This window comes from Grus americana, chromosome 13 (assembly GCF_028858705.1).
Source record: "Grus americana isolate bGruAme1 chromosome 13, bGruAme1.mat, whole genome shotgun sequence".
NCBI lineage: Eukaryota > Metazoa > Chordata > Aves > Gruiformes > Gruidae > Grus > Grus americana.
The window spans coordinates 19,568,238-19,587,297 of NC_072864.1; the positions used below are offsets into that span (position 1 = coordinate 19,568,238).

At 40.0% G+C, this 19,060-nt stretch overlaps 1 protein-coding gene across 1 annotated transcript; it reads left to right on the forward strand.

The window, feature by feature from the left end:
* The first annotated feature begins 1,315 nt into the window (after positions 1-1,315).
* LOC129212058 (galanin receptor type 1-like) lies at positions 1,316-19,037 on the forward strand. The gene is made up of 3 exons (XM_054840107.1): positions 1,316-2,324; positions 3,909-3,974; positions 18,720-19,037. The coding sequence occupies exons 1-3, from the start codon at positions 1,617-1,619 to the stop codon at positions 19,035-19,037; spliced, it is 1,092 nt and encodes a 363-aa protein (XP_054696082.1). The 5' UTR covers positions 1,316-1,616.
* The last annotated feature ends 23 nt before the right edge of the window (positions 19,038-19,060 follow it).

The window sequence follows — 19,060 nt, forward strand, 5'->3', positions numbered from 1 at the left end:
ACCACCATAGGAGCTGTCTCAAAGCAGCGAAGGAGATGACATGCCAGTAGATGGCACTCAAAATCTGCAGCACAACCCCAGAGCTTGCAGGGTCCCTGAAACCCCTTACCTAGCCTCAAAACTATGGGGAGGAAATAAGGAGTCTAGCTTCATAACAGATTTTAAACAAATACATCAGAGCAGTCTAAGAAAGACAGAGCTACTACCTCTCTCAAGAGCTTAGAGACAAGACACAAGGCAGGGCAATTCTCAGTTGCTGATCGTTGTTTCAAAAATTAAGAGGCTCCCTCCAGTTTAATCCCCACATCCACAGGAGCCAGTGGTGGTCCACTCTGACAAAGTGCCTAGACTTGTAACCACTGAAAATCGATATGTGTACTCTTCCATGCAAGAAACAGTTCTATGTGCATAAATCACTGTGTGCAGGTCCTGTTAATGTTTGCCCAAACTTTGTTTCCCTCCTTACTGCCTGTAGAGTTCACAGAATCCCTTAAGAAATATGAGAAAACAGATTATTAAAACTAAATTACTTAGTGCCTTCTAAAACATACATATTGTTTGTATAAATAAGCATCAAAACCACAATAATTAAGCCATTAATCCTTAATAAAACTACCTTTTTTTTTTTTTTAAATCCATATCTCTATTCCCTAGCAGGGAATACTACAGCTGCTCACAGCTCCCCAGACTGAACCTTTCATTTTCCAGTCCAGACACTCTTGAAACTACCGGACCGAACCCGGAACTTCTTTACAGCTGGATCAACAAGATCCATGAATATTCGGGCACTAAGGAATTTGGGCAGATATCCAAGAAGTGGCAGGACCCAGCTGCTGAGTCCAAAGCTCTCCCAGTTTTTTGTGCTGAAAACAAAACTATCCAGATTGCTTTATGTTCTAATGTGAGCACATTAAAGACTATGAAACAAAAAAAATCCTGCTCTGTTGATAAACCCCCATGTTTTAGCCTTTTTCCTCCTCATCCATCCAGTTCCAATGCTTCCTCACAGAATTGCACACGCTATCGCTCAGCAGCTGCTGCTGCTCAATCCATCCATTTGGATGAGAGCTTGCTTTTGCTCTGCTCTTCCCCTCCTTGTAAGTAGTAATGTATGGGGACAGAACTGATCAGGGGTTATTTTCTGAAGGGCTCAGGTCACAGACAGCATTTGTTCTCACTGTTCTCCGAGTGGAGCTGGAGATCTACGGCAGCCGCAGATCCAGGGAGTGGAGTGGGAGGGAAGAAGAGGAGGGGCGTGAGGAAGCCGAGCTATAGCTGCTTTGCCTCTGCTCCAAGCTCCCAGGGCAGCTACATCCTCAGCCCTTCTGGCACGGACTTTTCCTCTGCCACGAGAGCTTCTCCAGCAACAACTGCTAAACCTGCAGTTACCTCTTGGATGAGACAAATTCCTCAACCCCCTTTTTTGCCAGTTCCTGGAAGAATCTGCACCGCAGACAGAGAGCTTGGAAGAATCATCTGAAGAAAATTGCTCCCCAAAAGGAAGACGCAGAGCATTAGAAAACCCAAGTATTCAGCTTGGCCTCTGACCACCTCTAACAAACATAGACCTGCCCGATAGCAGTCAGGGCTGCAGCGACTGCTCCCTGCCTGGCTCTATGGAGGAGCAGGAAGACAACTTCGTGCTTTCCCTCAGAACCAACACCAGCAAGTGCAGCCTTGAGACTAACCAAACAGGTGCCCCAACATGCTGGTCAGGAGCAACTAGGGGTGGCCCGGAGGTGGTGATTGTACCAGTGCTTTTTGGGTTGATTTTCCTCCTAGGAATGGTGGGAAACACATTGGTGTTGGTTGTTTTGGGGCGACTCCGGCCTGGGGGACGCCCATCACGCAGCGCTACCAACATCTTCATCCTGAACCTGAGCATTGCAGATTTCTCCTTTCTGCTCTTCTGCGTTCCCTTCCAGGCCACCATCTACTCCCTGCCAGAGTGGATCTTTGGTGCCTTCTTTTGCAAATGGGTTCACTACTTGGCCATGGCAACAATGCTGGTCAGCATCTTCACTCTGGTGGCTATGTCTGTGGACAGATACATTGCTGTGGTCCATGCCAAGCGTTCACTCTGCATCCGCAGCAAGCGCAATGCTGCCCTCGGTGTGGGTGTCATTTGGCTGCTGTCTCTACTCATTGCCATCCCTGTGGCTCAGCATCAGGCCCTCTTGAGTGGTCATCAGCAAGCACCCAACAGCTCCTTCTGCTGGGAGCACTGGGCAGATGGTTCAACAGCCAAGCAGATGTACAAGATTACCATCCTGCTGGTGGGATACCTCCTGCCCCTGGTGCTCATCAGCTGCTGCTATGCCAAGGTGGGTGAGAGATGCAAGTAATGTTTAAATGGAGGGAAAGATCACTTCCCAGACTCTTGGTGGCTTGGATTTGTATGCTCGAGCTACCCAGCCGACAAATAATAGATCCAATTGTTCCCATATTCTCTCCTGATATAGAATACTTCTCTGAGGCAGGGTGAAGGAAGGAAAACAGAGAATGAAATTACAACAGCTCACAAAAAGGATTACAACTGCTAAGTTGACACCCAAATCCCCTAAAGACTCTTGCTAGTTTTCCTATTTTTCAGTTTGTTCTCTCTTGATAACAAATGTTTGTTCCTGGCAAGAGGAAAAACCCATGGAGGGAGAAACCATGCAGAGAGTGTACAGAAACAGTATTAATGAAATCACCCCAACTTCTTTCTTTTTTTTTTTTTTTTTTTGACACAAAGCTCAGACACTATGTCTTGCAAAGACTTGCAAAAAGAGATCTTAGGATCAGAGTTTTATTCAGCAAGAGATCTCTTCCTTTCTTTTTGTGGATTGCTACAGCTCAATTTTTTTTTTATTCCCCTTACTGATCTTTAGCATGTTTAAGACTGATAGTAAGTCCGAGTTGTGTATGCGGAATAAGTTTTCCGTGGATTTTGAATTAATACCCTATTGTGCAGTGCCACGGGGCTGCAAGGGACTGGACTTCCTTGTCACTAGTCAGTTGCAGGTCTGCCTTGGGAAAAAAAGTTTTCCTGGAATTTAAGTTCATGTCTGTTTACTCAAAAAAATCCATTACTTTCAATACTAATCTGTTATGCTATCATCAGTGCGAAGGACAGGACAATGCACTTAGATTTAAGGTAAAATCGCTAAACCTCAAGCCTTGCTTGTCACGAGGAAAAAGCCACTAGAGCTCTTAACTCCTGTCACTGTACCTCCAGCTGTTTGTCCCTTCGCTGCCCTAGGTGAACACAGCAGAAACTGTAAGGTGAGCTGCATTTAATAGAGGCTTTTTTTTTGTTCCTTAATTGCTTTAAAAATTTAGTATGTTAGCTCCAAATGCCAAGGTATAAGCATTGCCAGGTTATTCTTGTGCTATAATGAGGTTTCAAAAGTCTGATCTAGATATTGTTAACTGAGAATCCCCCTACAGTGTCTAATGTTTCTTATGACTCTCCCTCTGAAAGGGGAGCCCACTCTGCCCCATTTATTAGGGCTGCATTCAGGAGCAACAGGGCAGTCACACCAGAGTACAGTACTGGCAGCCTACTCTCTGCCTTTGTACATAAATCAGCCTAAAGAATAAATGTCCCTATAACAATCTAAAATTCAAAATCCACGGAAAGACTCCTGGGGATTTCAGCATAGTGCCAGCTGAGCTCTTAATATATGCTGAACTACATCTTCTGGAAGTATAGTGGCTTTAATGCTTTTTCTAAACCTTGTTTCTTGAAGGAGAAAGAACTTTGGGGCTTCAAATTAAAAAGTCTCAAGGCATCAAATTCAACTTTGGTTGAAGTCATGCTGAAACAATTCTTTTAATTTTTTTGTGTTTGTGTATATTTGTATTTGAACTTCTCTTACAATTCAATTTCCCATTCAATATATTGCTCCTTTTCCCCCCCCAAGGTTTTATATCATCTCCATACTAAAGTAAAGAACATTTCCAAGAAGTCAGAGAGATCAAAGAAGAAGGTAAATATCTTTGGTTTAATCTGTACACTGACTATAATATAATAGATATGTCAGGTTTCTAAAATAACTAATAGGCTTTTCAAGCTCCAGCTGCATACTGAAGTGTCATTCACATACCAGTCTTTCAGCTCAGGTTTGGAATTCATGTTGACCATTTGTTATGTCTTTATAGACACAGTACATAATGATGCCATTATTGAAATGTTATATTGATCTCTATATACACACCTGCTGGACTGCCTTTTGATTTATTGTGCTATAATAGAATCCCACAAATACTATCTTTTCACATTGGCAGCCAGTAAGATACTCAGACTATAAAAATATCTAGGTGTTTTCGGTACACATCAGCAAGCTAAAAGGAAAATCTGTGAAAAAACCCTGGAACTGAAGTACTTGGGTTTGCTGCAGTTTGCATTTAAGATCTTTCTTAAGGTTTGCATCTAAGCAGGTAGTGGATTCAGATCCTGGCTTGAACCCTTTGCAAACAAAACAACAGGGTTATCCCTGGCTCAAGCTGTATGAAATAAGCAAAATTGCAAGTGTTTACAAGGAAAAACGTTAAGGATAGATTCCCCCCCCCACCAGAGCCTTCAAGTGAATAAGCCATAATTAATAGAAGTTCTCAGGTAGCAAAACTCACCAACTTCAGTGAAGCAACATCAGATTTAACTGACGCAAAAGGGGAAAATGCCATTTCAATCAGAAATGTTATAATTGTTGAGTGTGAAGCAATAAATGAAACTGTAGCCTATCTGGCTAGTCAAAGACAGTAACTAATAGACTACTATCATTAGCTGTTGATAGGATAGTTAGGTCACAGTCTGTGCCAGCAGCACAGCAACTGTACAACCCAAATGAGCAGTGCATGTGCCTCTGAGCAGATGTGACAGCCAGTGAAGATGACTAAGGAATGCTTTGATTTGCTCTGGCCAGGGCATTGGCTGAGTTTCATTGGCTACCTGCCACATTAGAGCAGCCCTACAAGATGTTGCCATGATGCTGTCTGTGACAAAAATGTGGGTCATTACAGCAAACATGGCCATTTGATTGAAAAGGGTGCAAGACATGAAAATCAAAGCTTTGACACGACTCCAGCAAAAAAACCCCACAGACACTGGTACCACAGCTGCAACAAGCTACAGATGTTTTGAAACACAGAACCACTTCTGGGCATGACAAGTTGCATCCAGTGATTTATTCACTAGCATTACAGGGCTCCCCTGTAAATCTAGATCACTCACAAGATGAGGAATTCAAAATACTAGATTTTCAGCATGCTGCAGCTATACCTCATAACAACCTTGAACCTGTACCACTGTTGATTTCTCTTTTGCCAGAGAGACTTACTGTAACGGAGACAAAAAGGTATATCCCTAAACATAACATCGCCATCTGTTCCTTATCTCAGAAAGAAACCAATCTTAGTAGGTTAATGTTCTGTATACAGCTAAGGTATCACAGAAAAATGTACAGTTCTCATCAACATAGATGTCTTCATGATTAACCTAGTCAGGAAAAAGCAGAGGTACTTTAGGAGGTTAACTGCAGTTTAGCAGCTATAGTAGCATCTAAAACAAAACTTAAGGGTTTTTAATACAAAAATAATAATATCTTTCAGCTGTATCCTCTGTAATATTGTGCTACAGTGTTAATGGTCTGGTCTGTGCTGCTTCTAGTTGATTTAGAGCTGTTACAGAGATTTTGCCAGTCCTTTATTCCTATGAATCCTAACCAGATTTAACTATAGATTATATTTAGTTTCTACCAGTTCATAACATTCACTAACATACACTCATTTTTCATGGTAATATACCTATGAGTACCAATCCATAATTGGTCTTGCACCCACACTGCTTGTAAGAATAAAACTCAACTGGTATTTGCAATACTATCTCACAGTACAAGATGACTATAGAAGTTAAAATACACCACACACAATATTTGTTTAATGAGAGTTACTTTCTCTTTCCCCTTAGTGTTTTTGATCATGTTTTCTGTGTTCAGTTGCTGAGTTCACAAAGTAAGCATAAAGCCTCACAAATACCACTGTGTTTATCTGCTTGTTCCTGAACCTTATTGAGATTAATGTTATTAGTCCAGCTCATCTAATTTCAAGTAGGTTCTTATAAACTTTCTTTTAATCACCTTTTCTAAGGCAATAAATTATGTAAGAATTATCTGCTATATATTGGCTGCTGCAGGAACACCACCAGACCTAGATGAAACAGACTGCATTGGAGAATGCCATGTCTTATTTTGCCTACTGACTTTCTGATAAACTCTGATGCTGCTATAGATATACTGTGAATTAAAATTTGAGAACCAAGAGTATAATTTCTGAGCAGATAGTGCAGACTACAAGCAGAAAGCACAGTTAGGCTTTTGTGTGCTTAACAGCTACCATGAGAAAAAGCAACCAAGACCTGTTGACAATTTTGTTTACGTGAAATACAGCAAATAAAGTGCTAAGAAGCACTGTTGTTTTGCACAGAATAATTTCATGACTTCATAAGTTTGAAAAGTTGCTTTAGGTCTCAAAATCACCAATAAATCCCTAAACAGTTTGGTTGGTTTAAATTCCCCTCCTGTCTTTCCTTAGATATATATGAATGGCACACTATCCATTTCTTTGCTATATTTGAAGAGAATGCTACTAATGGTCGAAAATTACTACTGTCATTTTCCTGTGAAGCAGTGTTACAGAATTTCATTTATGACACTCATTTTTTCAAATGTATTTGTTTGCATTGTTTTCAGATTTGACTTGTAGAGTTAGATGAAAAAAACAGCTCTACAACTTCTTCAGCTTTGTGTTTCCTGATTAGAGAAGGCTGAGAGGATCAATCTTTGACTTCATGTGTTCAAACAAATTAATGGTACAGCACTTCTCCCTCCCCTTAAGCATTTCCCTGGCTATAATTCTGGAACACCTGGTAGCAATTCTTGCTCCATTGGGCACAGTTAGGCCTAGTTAAATAGGTGATCCTTGCAGATGAAAGAAAAATCAAATATACACACAACATCTTCCACAATTTGTCTTCTTCCAGCACTTTCTGTGTAGAAATTGCTCATCTAGCCTTTTTGCAGGTCAAACAGCATCTTTAGTGTACCTATTTCAAGCATTTTTTGTTTCAACTACTTCTCTTAGCACTTTAGAAGAAGTCTTTCTTGGGTAGGTTGCAAACACACACAATTCCTGCATATGCTTTCAAAGTATACTTGAAACACATTGAATGTCAATCATTTAAAGTAGATCTTAAGAACACTTCAAATTAGAGCCTAATAGGAAATTTGTATGTGCATGTCAGTTCTGTTAAATTAGCTTCCTCCATATGTACTTAATTGTTCTATTAGTGACAAGTAGTTTTGTTTAGTTTTAATTCATAAACTTTATCAGAGATTAAGTGAACAGCTTTTGCTTATTTTGCTCAAAGATGTTTGCCAAATTAATCTTGCTCCATGTCTGAAAGGTTAATTTACCATACACAGAACATCTAGCTTGTTCTGAAATACACGTGTGAATTCAGTGGCTAAACCCTAATTGCCTTGATCTATCAGAATAAAGTGTAACACAAAAGCAGTCTTCCAATATGAGGTGATAAAATTACCTGATTCACATCAGTTAATTCACAGTGTGTATCTTGATCACACTGATATGGAAAACAAAGTGTCATACTGGTACAAAAGAGTACAGTCTGGAACTATGACTACTCAGTTCCTACCTCATTCCCATGATTTCAAGAAAGCAAGACACCTGAGCTGTTCTCCTCCTCCCACCCTAAGGGGTTTGCTCTCTTTGGGTTTTTTTGGGGGGTTGTGTGGTGCAGGTTTTTTTGTTTGTTTGTTTTGTTGGCGTTTTTTTGTCTGTTTGGTTTGTGGGTTTGGTATCGGTTTGGGTTTTGATTTGTTGGGATTTTTTTAAACAGTAAATAGTAAATTTTGCGAACAACTATTTGTTCAGATTTCACTATGTTCATCTGAGCTACATATGTGAGTAAAAGTCTCAGAAGAACAAAGTTGCATACCTAGAGTCCTTGTTGAACAAGATTTTCCAGTGAAATGGTTGCCTGCATTACCACTGCAAGCTGTTTTGCAATTCAGAATTCCAGAAACTATATAATCTCTTCTGGTTTGTACTATACAGACTCAAGATAGAAGAGTTCTAAGATAAATCACAGTTAAGAAACAAAGCAAATGCCATAGAGCTTAGGGAAGGGACTTCTCAAACAACATTCCACGTGCTGGCTGAAAACACATTGCTATTATTCTCCATTATAGGCTGCCTCTAAAAAACCCACTAATATTGGCTAAGATTTTTTTTAAGTGTCAAGACATATTTCTGGATCTACAGCTTTCATTGACCTTGTTGGAGTCTTAGTATAATACCATTCCCTCCAGCCCCAAATCCTGTAAACACTCATAACAGGCAGAAGAGACATTCTAATTCACATAGTATGAGCAACAGAACACAGAAATGCATGCAATAAGGAGATATTACAGGGAAAAATCCAAATTCAAGCCACCTGAAAGGTCATAGAGAAGCCAGTATTTTATCTGCTATTAGTACATCCTGTGAATCTCAAAACAACAGGTGAATCTGGATAAAGCCAACATTTACAGAACAAGTGACAGACTGCTAGATACAGACCTAGGGCAATTTCTAGAGATGATTATAGCATGGCCAAATGAACAGTCCCAGTGTTGTGCAAGTGTAAGTCTGAATTTCCTAGTTGCACAGCTGTAGCAAAGAAAGCAAAATAATACTGGATTTAACTGAATCTGAGCATGTGAAGTATGTTACTGAAGCCCAGATACTTGGTACTGTAGTTAAACCTCTCCCTTTAATGATCATATTGTTACAGTAATCTGTATCAATACCTTTTATTTTATTTAAATAACCCGCAGAAACAAAGCTTAATGAACTACAGTACTAGAAATTTGTTATTCTAAGAACTCTCTTGCTTGTTTTCTCTGCCACTTCTTTCTGCCTTTTTCTGGCACAGCATGGTTTTCCAGTGCTTGCCCCCACAGCGCTGTGCTCAGCCTTCTGTACAGGCTTACCTGGTGTGTACTGTCTGCACCCAGCAGAGGAGCACCAGCTGCCCAGGGACTGAGCAGAGCTGCACATGCAGACAAGCGTGCCTACTGTATGTTACCCGAGTATGGACACAAAAACCCAGTTCAAAGTTAAAACGATTGTATGGTTTTTAGCTATCTGCACAATTAAGAGGAGCTCTGACACATACACCTGAAACAGAGTGGCACTGTCACCCCATTTCCCCTCAAGGGAGCCTTGTCAAAAAGTTCCCAGTGCATACTGGTATATGAAGCACCTTCGCTAAATAAGTCTTAAATGCCAGGATTCATTTCAGCAGGATCTGAAGACACTGCTGTTGTCTCCCAGAAGACACTGCCCCAAGATATACCTGGGGTTCCAGTATGGATTTCATTCTGCGCATGGTGTTCGCAAAATCACCTTTCCCTTCTCTTCCATTATTTGTGATCTTTCTGCTATAATTGTTCCATTTGCCACAATATTGTACTGAAAGTTAATGTTATATGAACATATATAGGGGCTAGAAGGACAGATAGGAGAGCTCTGTTTTCTAAGGGCAACCTACTTGTGGGCAATGTTTAGATACATGATTGTAAAATTAATTACAAACACATTTTGTTTGAATGGACCCAGTTTATGAATAACCCAGAGAGCTCTGACAGCTGCTCCCTCCAAGTCAATGTTCAAACAGTCACTGAAAATAAAAAGTTTACCTTTAACAGAATCCTACAGATGACATACAATCTTCCAGACACATACATTAAAAAAAAAAAAGGCTCTGTGCTTAGGCTGCAATTTTTAAGCTTTTAAAGTACAGCATGATTATGTTCAAACTGCAGTAGTCTTTTCAATTTACGCACACTTGAAACTTTGCAGAAATTTCTCTTGCACAAAGTTTGTTGCATCCTGATGAGTTTGACCTTTAATTCAGATTCCTACCTTGCACATTTTTATATATGCTTGCCATCTACTTGTCAACATTGGACATGCTCAATTTAATATGCTTTTTCATTTATATGCAATATTTGTGCATTAGATCAAGGAAGAAGTTTAGGACTTTTTGCAAGCTTAGGCTGAAATTCTGCATGATGAACTAAGACCATGCTTGCAGAAGAGATACACAACTGTCTGTTTCCCCATTTAATGCCATATTAGCTGCACAAGTTTGCTAACTTTAAAATTGAGATGGTGTGATGCTTCAGGATTCCCCTTTGCAGGTTTGAATAATCATTTCTTGAGGCCAGCCAGCAAGGCCACATGCTAAGAAATCCTGTGCACACCTCTCTCACAGATAAAGTATATTTCAGTTCTGTTACTTCTTTTCTGCTTTATGCAGAGAGTACAGCAAATCTATAATTTGTCTTTAAGGAAAGTTAACAATTCCCTGTTTGACAGCATCGAAAAGTGTTTCATAAGACCCCAGCCCTAGGAACTCTGAACGTACATTTGCAGCAAATAAGATGATTTAACAACGGAAATTAATGCAAACCAAGGTCTATTCTGATCATGAAATGGCCCTGTGGTGTTTTACTGGCCTCTGGAGCACACCAGGGTTCCTCAATGTTTACTCAGTTTTGTCCTGTACATATTTAAAGAACAAATAAAAAGATATGCAAACCGAACAATCTGAAATGCTTTCTTAAGTTTAAGAATGTTTCTGGGGATGTGAATTTCACAGCTATTTTGCAAGCTCCCTTGGAAGGGCAGTAGGAGTTGCGGAACCTTGAGGCCAAAAGCTCCAATTAACAGAACAATTGAGCCATTTAATGCTAACAAGTTAGTACTATGCTTTTCTATTGTTTAGCTACAATAGAAAGGGGAACGATGCTTACCTGGTGGGAGAGCAGTCTCTCTTGTTTTGTTCTCTATTCCTTTCTTAACAACTCCTAAAATCTGATTTGTCTTATTTCATTCCTTTTTGTAAGTTTCCTTTCTTTGAGCCACTACTTGAGAACCAAGCTATTCACAAAACTATCATAAGCCCAAGATCTTGTTCCAAAATTGTAATGGTTAGTTCAAAGCACATCTCTCTCTATGAAGCTGATTGTTGTCTTCCTCAGCTCATATATTCACCACCTTACATTTACCTGCATGCAAATGAGCTGTTCATTGCTCCCAGAGCTAAGTAAACATAGATACATACAGAGTAGATTTGGGACTCTGTGGAGCACTGCATTTTGAAGGTCATAGAACAGCTTGAGGTAAAACATACAGAATTCCTTCAAGGTAGACGGGTATTCCTGAACATCTTGGCCAAGAGAGGCAGACAAAAGTTGCACCATAACTGCTTTACTATATCCTGAACTATTTCTTTGGCTTCTGTTCACATAAATGGAAGGTTTTCATATAGACTTAATGAAGATGATGTTCAAGGCCTTGGCACTTGAACAACAGTAAGTACAGCAAAGGAGCATGGGAGATCCTGGGATCCATCCAGGAAAATATTAATCAAAAGTGAAATCCTGCAAGTTGTTTTGCTAACAAGAGCCTAGGGCAGCAGGAATAGAGAGCATCATTACCAATTAGCGGATAATAGGAATATCATAATGCTCATAGGCATTTGTGAATACAAAGTAAGTATTAAGGGCATCAACAGAGGATAATCACAGAATGAGAGATGTGCAGATGAGCAGGTAGAACACTGCAAGCAAGCTGCTGGGAAATGAAGAGTCCACCTCTTAGTGAGCAATGCAAGTCACCAAAATGAACTGATAACAAATGAAAATCTATTTGCTTCAATCCCTTCTCCATGACAGCCAGCTACCATCTCTGACTGCAAGAAGGAAAATACAGAACAATGAAAAAGAACACTTTCAATATAGTTTTCAGACCACTGAAGAGTAGTATTACACTCAAGTGTAATAAAAAAGACCAAAGGGCAGTGAGAAGAGCTTCAGAAGTAATTAGTAGGTGTGTTTGCTCCGAAGCAGAGAAAGCTGCTATCTAACATTTAAGTTAGTTAAGAATAGGCATGGCCTTTTTAGAATCAGCTGTTTGAAACATTGTGTGTTTATCACTAAGCTATAAGCATGTTTCTGGAAATCATATTGTGCTTTGGGACCTTTCTGTTAGAACTTTAAAGGTAGAAAGCAAAAGAATGTTTGCAAATGCATCAGAGGGAGTTGAAATTGTGAACAAATGACAGAACTTGGCACCAGGAGAGAAGAAACTGACAGTTTTCACTTTGCACGTTGGCTTAAAGAGGGACTTGGAGCGAAGGGATGCTCTTGACTGATTTGTCTTCAGAGGATCCCTGAATCTAAAGCCACAAACATTGTTTTTCTCAGAAGTTGGTAAGTACCTCCAGCAGTACAATGGTAGATTGTGCTAAGTTGCATGTCCTTCCTGGGCACCAACACAGCGTACCTGCAGTACCTAAAAGCAAAAGCTTGGGGCACCATGGGTCACTACTGTTTTAGAGAGCCTTCGCTACAGTAAAAATACAATATGTAGCCAAGTCTAAAACTCTGTAGCTTACCCAAATCAAGCCTAGGTCAACCAAAACACACACAATTGTCTCTCAAACTTTAGGGAAAAGAAGATGCAAGTTAGAGATGACCATAACAGGAGAAAAGAATTTATCAGTAAATCACATCATCAGATAGGCTTTATATTAGATGTTAAGAGAAAAGTCCCAGCCTATACACAAAGGCTGAGGAAATATGGTATAGTGCGAAGAAGCAGCACTAGCTAGAATAAGTCTGCCTTTGGAGTCACAGCAGAACATTATTAATTGAAACTAGTTTTGGGGAGTAAGGGGAAGAAGACCCAAAGTGCAAAACAAGTTCATTATATCCCCCATCCTCCAACAAAGCAGTAATAAAGTTGTTGTTGGCTGACAAGACAGTGTGGAAGAACAGGCATAGGCTTCTTTATGCTTCTTTCTTCAGAATCATGGAAGAAAAAAAGAGTAAAAAACTTGCACCATATTCAGAAAACAGCAGCTGTCTCACTAATGAAGCCCAGTTTTTCTGCAAGCTATTGAGAATGTACCATTTAATAAAAACCTCATTCGATGTTCTCTCCCATTTCTGCATGGGATTCTGTACACAATACAAATGGATGGTCTGATCAGCTCTGAAAAAAGATGTGCAGCTAGCTGTCTCAAACTATGACTAGATCAGGAAAGTGACAAACTCTCTACCTTTAAACTGTTCTGTCCACTCTGTATTTTAATCTCAGGACTTTATTAATCTAACGTACCAGGTGGTTCTACCAAAAATAGGTAAATCCATTAAATACTTGAAGCATTTGACTCATTACAGGGCAATCTTAATTTTGCCCTTGTCAAGTTGCCTGACAAGTTAAGGCAGCTTCATCAGAAGCTTATCAAGGACAACAGCTCCAAACACAATTAAATGCTAAAGACTTCATCATCCTTCAGAATGAGGCATCTCCCCCCAAAAGGGTTTTTAAACATCTTTCCCATTGTTTTTTGAAGGATAGGGAAAGGCTAAAAGCAAGAAATAGCTTGTCCAGGGCTGAAAAAAAAAATAATCAAAGGAAAACCAGACAAAGAACAGCAAGAAAGCATAAATGAGAATCAGATCACCTGTAAAGATAACAAAACAATAAGCAAGTAAATTCTAGAAATCTGTGCATGGCAGAAACAATAAGAGAGAAGTTTATCTATTTATTTGACAAACAAAAATATTTGTGACTTTCCTAGTCTCTACTTCCCACCATGCTATTGATTCACTGTATAGCTTACGCACACTTACTTTGTCTGTACAACAAATAAAGCACTGTTATTTTGTGGAGCTGCTTGAAAGACTTCTAGGAGTATTAAGAGAGAGTTAGATAATCCAGTAGTGGCCATTGTACATGTCTATTATGGACCCACTGAACCTTCAGAGATGAACCAGAAAGCTAGCATTAAGTGGGCACAGCTAGACCAACAGTAATCCATTAACTGTGCAAATTATCACAGCCCACTGAATAAACTGAAGCAGTACACAAGCTATTTGGATCAGTCCTCCACAGCTGGTCAACAGTCTATATTAACATTAGTTTTAGCTACAAAGTTACCACATTAAAAGCCAAACATAATGGTTTGTTTCAGTTTCCTCTATCTTAATTAGATATTCCTTAACTTGAAAAAACAGACACAAGTGCCATTTCCAAAACATGTTTCTCCAGTCATGAATTATGTATATTATTGCTCTAGTATTGTCTATGTTTTCCATCTGCAAAATCCCAAATAGCTGGACCTTAGAAACAGCTTTGTGCTAATACATAGCAACTGCAAACCCATTTTTAATACCCAGCCCTATGTTAAATGTGCAGTTTGCTATTTCACGATAAAAGGAAAAAAGAATCTAGGTATATATTCCTTATTCAAAAGAATATTTCAGTGCTTGTAGCCCCCTAATTTAAGCAGAAGGATGCTATGAAAGGTTGCCTCGGTAACAAGCCTAAGCTACCTCACATTGATAGAGGGTAAAAAAGTAGCACCATTACTGCTGGTGAATGCTAAAGGATGGGACCTGTTTATTAATAATTTCTTTAGTACCCATCATATCACAGTAGGCAAGCTAGACTCCACAAGACCACTACACATCTGAGTCTTTCAGTTCCATCAACATCTAATCTACCAGTATATTCTTAAGGATAGCACCTCGTTCCCAGTGTGGCTGGTTTGAGGACGTTTGGGAGCTGAGCTTGTTCACTCACACAGTAACATGCTTTGTCCCTCATATGTTAGACAACATTCTAATAGGCAAAACAAGCACCTGAAATATGCCAGGTTCAGGATGAACCTATAGGATACTGCTTTTCAAAATTAATACAAGCTTGAGAGACCTATTTGACAGAAATCCCTTCTTTTTTTAACTTGTATTGTGGGCAAATGTTTTCTCTTATCTGCACAGAAACCTCAATCTGATGCAATAACATCTTCCTAGAGAGGTTAACAGATTTAACTGGCTTGTTAATGTAGTTAAGACAAGTGAAGGTAGCACTTTTGGCTCACATCCAAACACATTTTTCTACTTCAACAATCATCTGTTTTTATTGCAGGAGATCATTGCTGCAGGCCTTATGTAAAGGCCCACTATGTAAGATGGTGCCTGTCTAACATAGACAAAACCCCCTCTTTATCACACAGTTGATTTTTCTGCAGGGTTAAACAAGTAGAAAAAGCAGTTACCATGTAAAGTACCTTTTAGCCTTCCCCAAGTTACTACTGTCCTAGCAAGCTGAATATAAATGTTTTAGTGTGATTCACTCAGATGCAAGATCAGATTAAATATATGTTATAAACGATAATTAGAATTCTAGTGTGCCCTCATGTTCTGCAGGTTTTAATACTGTTACTGATCCAACTCCAATTGTCTAGATAAAGTAAACCCTAGCCAGGTATTTAATAAAGAACTATGTCTGAACATATAAGTGTAGAAGTTTCTTAGAGCTGCAAGTGGCTTTTGAAGTATTTTGATACTAAAAAAAAAAATCAAAACAAAAGGTTTTTAAAGTTCTAAATAATCATAGGAAAGTTCAAGAGCATTATAGGGCAGTTACTACAGTGAAACAGAACCACCTGGAAGACAAATAGATTTCCTGCAGTTTCACCCCATATCTCCAACCCCTTTGAACAAGCCAGGTTATAAACATAAGACTTGTTTATAAATACTTCAGCAGTGTCTCCCACTATTCTCATGTATAGGACTGCTATCAGTTGTTACAATCCCACATGTTATACACAAACATTTAATCACCTTATATTCTTTCTACTATGAAGTAACATCACTCCACTCTTCCCTGGATCACGCTGTCATTTCTCCATACTGTCTTCATCTCCAGAACATGATCTTGGTAGTAGTCTATCTGCAATACAGAAGCCTTCTGTTAGCCAGTATACATTCATGAACACAATATCTAATTCATTTATACAGGAAGACAGAAAAAGACATCATTAAAGTAGACTCTAAACAAGTGAAACTTTATTAAATACTTGGAGAGCCACTGAAAAGGGAAAGACTACAAATGCACTGAGGAGAAGTATTTCAGTTTTACCACTACCGTCTTTTAGGGCACCAGAGAAACCATCTAAGACATAGCCCCTCAGGAAATCTTACTTCGTTAGTTCTGCCCCTCATATTTTCCTCATATTACACTTCCAACAAGGCCAAGCACATGCCGTAGAGGGGCAGACTTACTAAAACATGCTGCAATTTCCATCTCACTCAAAGCACGCAACCACAGAGAGTACCAAAAGAAGAGCAAGCGACCCATGGAATGCCCTCCCAGTTTAATGGGAATCCAAATAATCTCCTTCCTGAGCCCAGCTCTACTCAGCCACCCAAGCCACCACTGAAATATTGCCTGGGAGACATGCTTAATTTGGCAAGTCATGCCAACTGTGCAGTGCTACAGAAAGGTCAGAGAACATACAGAGGTTTTGCAGCAGCAAAATACATTTACTATATTTGGGGGGGGGGGGTGGGGCGGAGCTGAGAAAAATATTTCTCTTCTCCTAAAAGATTGTTCCAGCCTCGGTGTTTTGGTGTTAGCTATATGTAAGCCTGAAGCCTGAGTCTTTATAACTTCTATTTATCTATTTTAGCATAACAAGTATAGTGATGGAATGCTATAGGGTGCTTTAAAACAAGATACAAAATCCTGCATGTCTTCTCTAGCAGACAAAACAACTGCTAGATGTAGCCATTATAACCAGGGATTAAATGAGGTTTTGTTCACTAGAAAACTATCCCTCTTCTAGGAAAGTAAGTACACACTATTGACTTGAAATCATACAAGGGAATTATTGATAGAAACATTGACCTAGACTAGTAAGGTTGTGAACCTTAAGCTGAAATGAAGCCTAAGTTTCCATTTTTCTCCACTGCTTTTCTGCTACTTGTACAAGTCTCCTTAGGGGAAAGACAATATCTGCATATTTTCAAATTGTTATATTTATTAAAATGACAAAATACAATTGAGAAACACTAAATACTAAAGTTGAAAAGCACACATTTTGCTGAGAATCAGGTGGGGGAAGAGGAGGGAAGTCACCTACTGTGCACCTGCTACAGTACCCCAAAAAGGAGGGATTAAATACGTAAAAAAATGCTTACATTATATTACCATTAGTATGAAAACTGCTGAAGCCAGGTGGAATTAGCCCTGCAAAAACATTAGGAAAGGCTCTCAGGGGCCCCAAGTCAGTAAACTCCAAGCCTTGCTAGGTATTCCTGGAGCATGCTACAAGTACAAAGTGAGAGAGAAGCAACACCCTTGGCCTTCTTAAACTTGAAGGGTGAGGTCCTGCTCCCACAGGCCTCAGGGTCTTACAGAAAGGAAGTTGAAGTGACTTGTAGTTTAATTTTATTTACTGTAGCTTACAGTAAATAAAAGTAATTCTTCTTTTTCTTCAAAGGCTTTCAGGAAAATTAATTAATCAATTAAAGAGTGGTTTTGTTGTAATGCACACTCTTAACTATATATCAGGTTGAGGAGTTTTTGTTCAGGAGGAGAACCACCTTTTAATAAAGACCAAGTTATTTCCAAATATGCATCCTGCAGGTCCCCTGAACATTAACTTCACACTAATATTTATAGGGTAAAGGATTTTGCCTATACTGGTGAGGATCTCCACTTCAGGGACAGCAGACAGCCCCAAAAAACAAGCACCCCAGCCTTCACCCTCAGTCCTCTCCTCATACAGATTCCTCACAGCCTGAGCCCCTCTCCACAAGCTACCATTTCCCCTCAACAAAAGGAACAAACCCCAAAGAAACAGCCTACTAAATTTCACACCAAAATAGCTCAAGCAACTTATACCACCTACCTTTGGCTAAGGCTGCCTCTCCCTGTACCCTTCCCACCCTGACAACACCCAACCACCTCCTCTTACTGCTCCGCCATATTCTTCAGCCCTCCCAAGGCACCATCCTCATTTCTCTTCCCCAGCCACAGCTGTGAGGGCTACCACAACTGCAGTCATCAGCTCTCCTCATATTAACCTTCATTTTGGATGGTGACTTCAAAGAACAATGTTTTCAGGAAAATTTTACCTCAGGTCAAGCTTTGGGGCTTACAAATGACACCTTGTGACAGTGGCTGGCCAGCCTAACTGGAGAGCAAGCACTGCAGGGGCACACCTCTAACCCAGCCAGCATGCAGGCTGGGATCCCACAGGCACAGTGAGCCTCCCTCAGGTAATCGCCTAGCTAGGAATGTTTCTAACCAAAGAGCTCTGCATATTGAAAAAATAAATCATTCTCCATGTGTTGTTTTTCTTGGTTTCTCCCCTAAGAGGGAAGCTACTAGAAAAATCTTTCTCCTCAGAAACACACAGAGTCAGTCTTTGCTACTCGTCTCAGCGGCCTGTTTCCTTGCAGCCAGACTGTTTTCCCCTGCAGTTATTTTCAATAGCCTTAATGTTCCTCAGCCTCCAAATGTCAGGGAATAGGATTTCCACTCTTCCATGTAACATAGCTACCATTACTGTTGCAGCCTCTGTATGATTTGAGGTTTTATGGACACTATCTCCATTGCCTCTAGAGTTATTTACTTGAGCCAAGACCAGGCAACCCTTGTTTTTAGCATCCTTTTTCATATTGTCATAATTTGCCCACCTGGCAGTCATCAGTGCTGCCTGTATCACGCTGCCTTCACTACTGACAGAGGAAGGCAAACTCACTTGATCACTGTGACCATTTAATACGTGATCTTGTCTTTTCCAGACAGCGCAGACGGTGCTTCTCGTGGTCACCGTGTTCCTGCTCTCCTGGCTGCCACACCACATCATCACGATGTGGGCAGAGTTTGGGCAGTTTCCCCTGAACAACATCTCCTTCACCTTCCGCATCATCTCTCACTGCTTAGCCTATGGGAACTCTTGTATCAACCCCATCATTTATGCTTTCCTCTCGGAAAACTTCCGCAAGGCCTGCCGGCAAGTCTTCACCTGCAAGTTCTTCCCACGGTCTGTTCCCACTGAGATGCTGGCCAGAATACGCATGGAGAACTTCTCTACCACACATTCGACCACCAACATATAAATTGGGCTCATAAATATATTTCA

Excerpts from the sequence above, each read along its gene's own strand:
- LOC129212058 (XM_054840107.1), top strand. The coding sequence starts at position 1,617 with ATGGAGGAGCAGGAAGACAACTTCGTGCTTTCCCTCAGAACCAACACC. Across the intron at positions 2,325-3,908 it reads TCAGCTGCTGCTATGCCAAG|GTTTTATATCATCTCCATAC; the intron begins GTGGGTGAGAGA and ends TCCCCCCCCAAG. Across the intron at positions 3,975-18,719 it reads CAGAGAGATCAAAGAAGAAG|ACAGCGCAGACGGTGCTTCT; the intron begins GTAAATATCTTT and ends TGTCTTTTCCAG.